This window comes from Pinus tabuliformis, chromosome 8 (genome assembly GCF_031772625.1).
Source record: "Pinus tabuliformis cultivar Carrire ecotype Pingquan chromosome 8, CPIR1, whole genome shotgun sequence".
Taxonomy (NCBI): domain Eukaryota; kingdom Viridiplantae; phylum Streptophyta; class Pinopsida; order Pinales; family Pinaceae; genus Pinus; species Pinus tabuliformis.
This window is the reverse complement of record NC_142294.1, coordinates 1,902,349,198-1,902,356,471: the sequence shown is the minus strand read 5'-3', so window position 1 is coordinate 1,902,356,471 and position 7,274 is coordinate 1,902,349,198. Positions and strand designations below refer to the sequence as shown.

Sequence of the window (7,274 nt, the reverse complement as noted above, 5' to 3'; positions counted from 1 at the left end):
TATCTTCCAACATCAATATCCTGCAAATCCTGAGTATAGCTAAGCAGATCAGAGAGGAGCTTTTGTTGCAACTTAGCAAAATATTTTGTTCTAACATTAGAAAGAAAACATGACTTGCCATTAAAACTTAGATGTCTCAGGTTGTATAGATATTTAGCTAGAGTTTCTTTTCCTATTCCGCTCATTCCCGCAATTCCCACAATCATCGTGTCGCTGACATCGCTTTGTTTCAGAATTTTATTAATCAAGGGATGCTCCGCCACATGGTCGAGGCCGACTGGGTATTTGGCTACATATAATGATCCCTGTTTAAATACCTCTTTTAACACTTTTCACACAATATCCTCCAGAATTTCCCCATAGTAACTGAAAATGCCATACAAAACAGATATATTGACTCATTATGTCTAGAATTGAGAATAGTAGATAGAAATTTTATATATCAGTTAGATTTTGTAAGAAATGAAAAATAGAATGTATTCACCTTTTGTTGGGTTTGAAGAATATGCCAGAAATATCTGCGGCCTCGCTGAGGGTCTTCTTCCATTTTGTGATCTCTTCCGTGGAGACTCTCCCTTTGCTTTGGTGTTGATCAAAGGCATTTTTATAACATCCGCTTTCAATGTGACGAAGGTCTGCAGGCTGAACACCACAGAACACCGGAATAACCTTCCTATTGTGCTTATGATATGATATTAAAATCCAGTACAGTTCCTCCAAGCACCACCATGATTCAGCATAGCGCTTAGAAAAAAGGTAATGTGAACATAGGCACTCCGAATGGCGGTGGGGATTGCATCTGAGATAGTGTCTCCCATGCGAATCTCATTTTTATCGAGGAAGACACAAAGCCCGTGACAATTTGTGAGGCGATTGTAGATGAGGTTGGCAAGGCCTTTCTTCATATCGGGTCCCCTGTGATTTAGGAAAACGTGGTATGCACCTGGCTGTTGCTCCATTAGAAGTATGATGTTTTACAAAGGAGATATGGTGTCTCCAATCGAAGATGGGGAACGATAGGCCTGGAAGAGAGATCGATGACACCGATGAGGAAAAATTGACAAAAACGAGCATTCTCATTAATGAATAGAATCAAGCATTTGCCACGATTAATTGTAAAAGAGAGCGAGCTTTAACTTTATATTAGGTAGTTAGGTTATATCTATAGTGATATTTTTTTGGAATTTAGCATCATATACCACATCTCCTCAAGGGGCAGGATTAATAGAACCTACTATTGAACAATTCCACAACATGTATATTTGCTATGTATACTTTTTCTTTTGAAACTTAAGCGGGATAGGGTGGATTGAGGAGAGACACATTTTAAAATTTCCAACCTTAACATTTTCCAAACAAACCTCTCTTTACTACTCCACTAGTTTTACAATTTAAGCTGGAAACACAGCTACCAAATACTAGCATAACCACATTTAGGTTCATATAAGTAATAGGCTTCCGCTTAATATATAAATCTAACATTAAATATTAATATGTCAGCTATTAGAATTTAAATTTGTATTTTGTTTATATACTTTACATATTTTGATTTGTTTAATATAATTGCAAAATATAAAATTCAACTAATAGTGGAGTTCGATGCTAAACCAAAAGATTTAGTGGATTCTATTCCAATTCTCTTGAAATTTAGTGAAATAAATAATATCAAATCTCAAATTTTGTACATTCAATTATTAAAAAGTGAAAATTTCTCAAATTTAATATAGACCAAGGTACAAGATTGAGTGATATGTCACATACTATATTAGATAAAGAATACTCTCTTGATGTTAAATATTGTACATTCAATTATTAAAAATTCAAAATTCCTCAAAATCAATTTCAATATAAACCACGGTACAAAATATAATCATTATTATTTTCTTTTCCTTTTGATTCAAATTTATCTTAATTTAATTTAATTTTTTATTCTAATTTCAATTATCTTAATCAAAATTTACTTTACAATTTATGCTCTAACTCACCTCAATATTTTAGAAACCTAAATTTAAAAATATAAGAAATATTTCCATATAATATTTAAACTTTACTTATATCTAAACATACAATTAGTAACTAAAATGATTAAATTTAACTAAATTTAATAGTCTCTATATATATAAATTATATTTAAACTTTACTTATATCTAAACATAAAATTAGTAATTAAAATGATTAAATTTAACTAAATTTAATAGTCTATATATATAAAACATAAATTAAACATCAAACTTAAAATAAATTTATGCGATAATCTAATATAATAGAATTAAATTTTAAAAAAATAAATTTAAATGAAAAAACACCCCAAAAAAAAATAAAAAAACCTTAATTGATTTTTAACACAATAATTTTAAATATTACAGAATAAGTTTTTAACACAATAATTTTAAATATGATTTGGACAAATTATGTAAAACAACTTAATTTAATGAAAACTAGTCCAGAAATAAAACCATTGCTAATATTTTTTTAGTTACAAATTTTTTAAAAACCATGTAAAAAGATTATTAACTAAAGCTTACGTTAACTTTGATATATATATATATATATATATATATAAACAGGGAAATATAATATAATATAACTAAACTAACTAATAAACAAACAAACCAATCCACAATGTTTTTAAAATTTGAGGACAACTTTGTTTATGAAAAGCTGACAATTTTAAGAGATATCACAGTCAAAATCAAACAACATATTTATTAAAATATAATATTTCTGGCGTATCAAATCACTTTGCTAGTTAGTTGTTATTTAGAAATATTTTTAAAACGGTTAGTTCTAAATAATTCTAAAAATCCTTCTTAATTCTACATTTTTTCAAGAGTTATTAGTTCTAAACCATTTTAAAAACTGCATGGTTTATTGTAAAAAAAAATAATAACGAGAAGCGCAATCAATACCCATGATTTTGCAATTGAATTTACTCGGTGTCTCTGCGTATAGTTTTGACATTATGTTTATTATTAATTTAAATTTTGTTTTTCATAAAGTGGAGAGCAAATCATGGAGGAGATGCGGCGTCCTTAGAGTGACGTCTGCGAGAAATAGACCAAGAAAGGTGGCCATAGCTGCCGAGCAAAGTTGCAGTTCCATTGAATAATAAAAGAAAAAGAAGAGGAGGAGCGGGCCATAAGTCGAGCTGCCATTATTCTTGTCTTCAGCTGCCATCGATCTATCCACAGCAACACTAAGTCTGCATGACTTGGAATAGCTATCGATAATGGCAATCGTAGCCATGGTTCCCTTCATCCACCCATAACCCTTCGGCCACTATGAAACCGAAGATGCGGCCATCGAGAAATTTAGAATTAAAATTCGGATATTTAAATTTTAAAGAAAGTTTGGTTGTAAATCAAATCTAAGGTTGTTATGTTTGGAGTTTAGGGTTTATATTTTTTATTAATATTGTATTTCATTCCTTGACGTGTGGATAATATTTTCCCTCCATGATTATATTTTATTAATATTTTCATAATAATTTTAAAAGTAAAACAAACAAAAAGGGTAAATTATTGATCACTAAATGTGTGATTATGGGAATATTAGGGAGGAATTTTGGCATTATAAAAATTTTAATGGTCATAGAAGTATTATAAGTTAAGAAGGATAAGTTATTTTTAGTTTCTAAAAACGAATACTTGATTGTAGGTGTAAGAATGTTAAGAAGTAATGGATAATGACTTTGTAGAGATAGATCAAAGAACTTTGTAGACCATGATTAATTTTTAAAAAATCAATTTGTAGAAATTGGACTGATTCAATTTTTCTAGAGTTAACATATCAAGATAATGATAAAGTGATGGATATTAAGTTTCAAAAGCTTAGGAGAGAGTTTTACACACTGAATATGAAAAAAGTAAAATTCATTGACTAGTTCATGACTCGAGCGATAAGAGTTGTAAATCAACTCAAAACTCATAAATAGATAACTAAATATTAGAAAAATAGTGGAAAAAGTTCTTAGAATCCTACATATGAAGTTTGAGATGGCTATAACTCGCGTAAAAGAGTCGAAAGATCTGTCCAAACAAACAGTAGAAGAATTGATGGAGTCTTTTTTATCGCATGAGTCAAGAATAACCATGGAAAATAAGTCTTTAGAAGATGAATTTAAGACATAGGCACCTGTTTGCATCGATAGAGAGAGATAGAGGTCAAAGAGGTAAATATAATTATCAAGCAAGAAAATAATTACACCAAAATAATCAAGACGATTAATTATCCAAGACTCTCATAATCAAGGGGGGGAGGTAAAAGATGAAAAGACAAGTTGAGGGTACCATGTCAATAAGTATGGGCATTATGAAAGTGAATGAAAAAAGAAATACTTAGATCTAAACAAGGATAGAGCTAATCTCTCCAACACTGAAAAAGGGACATCTGAGTCAATGTTTGTCTGATGTCAAATCATTTAAGAAGATAAAAACAAAGTTCTTGGTTGTTTGGAGAGTGTCTACAGTAATCACACGATAAGTAACAAGATGTTATTTCTTAGCATTGATATCTCCATCCAATTTGAAATTACTTTAGAAGATGATTCTAGTGTCAAGACCATAGGCAAAGGTGTTGTGTCTATTCTCACTGAGAAAAATGAAAAGAAAGATATCCTTGATGTCTTTTATGTACCAAATCTTATAAATAGTATGTTAAATATTGGACAGTTGGTCAACATGGTTATGATATCATATTAAAGGATTCCATATGCACAATCTTAGATAATTCACCTAATAAAAGACATGTTGCAAAGGTTCAAATGAGCAAAAAAAATGCTCCAACTAAATATGAGAAGTGTAAATCTATCATAGTCATATGCACAAAATGTCTCAACTATAGACGAAACTTTATTACAACATTTTAGGTATGGTCACGTACCTCTTATGACTTCTAGTCTCTTGAAAAAACAATCAATGGATAAGGGTACCCGTCCATATTAAATGAGAAAACCAACACATGTGAAAGTTGAATTGTTGGAAAACATCAATGAGACAGTTTTCCATAAGCCTCCTATTCAGCAAAGAGCATCTAGACTCGTCCACACAAATATATGTGGACCATTAAAATTAATTCCATTAGTGGAAGCCTTTATTTTCTAACATTTATTGATGATTTCAATGGAAATTTTTGGGTGTATTTCTTCAAAATCAGACTAAAGGAATTCACAAAGTTCAAATAATTTAATGTTGTAGGAGAAAAGAAAAAAGGATAATATGTCAAAATGCTCATATCAAATGGAGGAGAGAATGACTCAAAGGAGCTCACAAAGTTTTGAAGAGATCAGGGAATTAAAAAGTAGTTCCTTAGCCTATATACCCCACAATAGAATGAGTGTCTAAATGGAAGAATCTGACCATTATGAATATAGTAAGTAGTATGTTCAAAGCTAGAAATCTACTGAATCATTTTTGGGTTGAGGGTTTTGCTTGTTCAATCTAGATAGCGAACATATCTCCAAAACACAGCGTGAAAGGTAAAGTGTCTCCAAAAGCATGGAGTGGCACAAAGTGAAGTGTTTCTCAATAAATGTTTTGGCTATAATTCCTATTAACATGCCCCAAAATAGCTATGGATGAACTTCAAAACAATATTAAAAAAATGCATTTTCATCAAGGGTACAACATTCCAAATCCTACATTCTATATAATTTAGTCACTAAGAAGTTTTTGGTGAGAAGAGATGTGAAATTATTGGATTGATCAAATGAATAAAGCAATGCATAATATAAATCCATCTCTCCCATTAGATGAACAAGTGTAAAGTGTTATTCCCTCCACCAAGATGGCCAAGGTTACAGGTGCAAAGAGAAGAAGATAGTTCTTGTTTGAGCAAATAGTAAGCCAATTGAATGAAAAATTAGAGTATTAGTCCTCCTTCCAACAATGAGCTAGAAGCTTCAACAAGGAATCAAAAGAATAAGAGCTGAAGCGAAACATATGATCAATGTGATGACATAGATCAACAAACTTGTTTTTCCTTATTATCCTATCAACCTACTTATTTTCAAGATGAGGTGAATGAAGAGCATTGGGTATAGGCTATGAATGAAGAGACTAAATCCATTGAAAGGAATGAGACATGGGATCATGTTTATCTCCTAACAAATAAAATGAGCATCGGTGTTAATTAGGTGTATAGGACAAAACTAGATGAGAAAGACAAGCTAGAGAAATATAAGTCAAGGCTAGTTGCTATAGGACATTCTCAAGAACCAGGTATTAACTATGGTGAAATGTTTTCTCCAATAGCAAGTTTGGATAACTATTAGATTTGTGTTAGCCATTATAGCCTAAACTAAATGGCGAGTTAACCAAATGGCCATGAAGTCAATTTTCTTGAATGGAAAACTAGAGGACGAGATGTATGTAGATAGATGACTAGGATTTAAAGTAAAAGGACAAGAGTACAAACCATACAAGTGGACTAAAGCCTTGTATGGATTAAAGCAAGATTTGAGAGATTGGTATGATGAAATTAACTCATATTTACTCAACTATGGGTTTAGTGATAACAATAATGATCCCACTCTCTATACCAAATCAAATAAAAAAAATGATTATAGTCTCTATTTGTGACATGATACATACTGTGAATATGTTGTTAGATGATTTCAAAGTTGTTATGAAAAGAGAATTTGATATGACAAACTTCAATGTCAAGAAGTACTTTTTAGGAATTTGAAGTTAAGTAATCTACTTAGCGGATTTTATTATGTTAACAAAAGTATGTTATAGATATTTTAAAGAGATTCAAAGTGAACAACTGCAAACTAGAGGAACAAATTTGAGCAAGTAGGAAAATGTACGAACAATTGATTCTACATTGTATAAGAGGTTTGTATGCAATCCCGTGTACCTTTCTGTGACTAGATCTAATGTTATGTGTGAAATTACTTACATTTCTTGATTTATGTAGTCTCCCAAGGAATCTTAATGAAGTATTGGAAAATGAATTTTGAGGTATATTGCGGGTACAACTAATTGTGGATTATGGTACACAAGTTCTAAAGACAGCACACTTATGGAATACACAGACAATGACTAGCAATATTGATGATAGAAAAAGCACTTCCGGATATGCTTTTCATTTGGGCACAAATTTGATCTCATGGGCTTTTAAGAAATATGCCACTGCTGCCATATCTTCTATAGAAGAAAAATATGTAGAAGTTACTACAATATCATGTCATACATAATGACTAGGAGGACTTTTGAAGAATTTTACACATGTGGGAAAGCAGTCAACCTTTATTTTTTGTGACAACAACTCAA

General features: G+C 30.9%; 1 protein-coding gene across 1 annotated transcript; it reads right to left on the bottom strand.

Annotated features, from left to right (window-relative positions):
* Positions 1-332: 332 nt before the first annotated feature.
* LOC149244026 (uncharacterized) lies at positions 333-959 on the bottom strand. Its single transcript, XM_089371381.1, has 3 exons — positions 768-959; positions 485-642; positions 333-366 (listed from the first exon to the last, which is right to left on the bottom strand). Exons 1-3 carry the CDS (start codon positions 957-959, stop codon positions 333-335), a joined length of 384 nt encoding a protein of 127 aa, XP_089227507.1.
* Between the last annotated feature and the right edge of the window lie 6,315 nt (positions 960-7,274).

Bases quoted from the DNA above. Each gene is read 5' to 3' on its own strand.
- LOC149244026 (XM_089371381.1), bottom strand. From the start codon at position 959: ATGGAGCAACAGCCAGGTGCATACCACGTTTTCCTAAATCACAGGGGA. The intron at 643-767 runs GTTCACATTACC...TGTGGTGTTCAG, and splicing joins CCGCCATTCGGAGTGCCTAT to CCTGCAGACCTTCGTCACAT. The intron at 367-484 runs GTGAATACATTC...TGGCATTTTCAG, and splicing joins TTCTTCAAACCCAACAAAAG to TTACTATGGGGAAATTCTGG.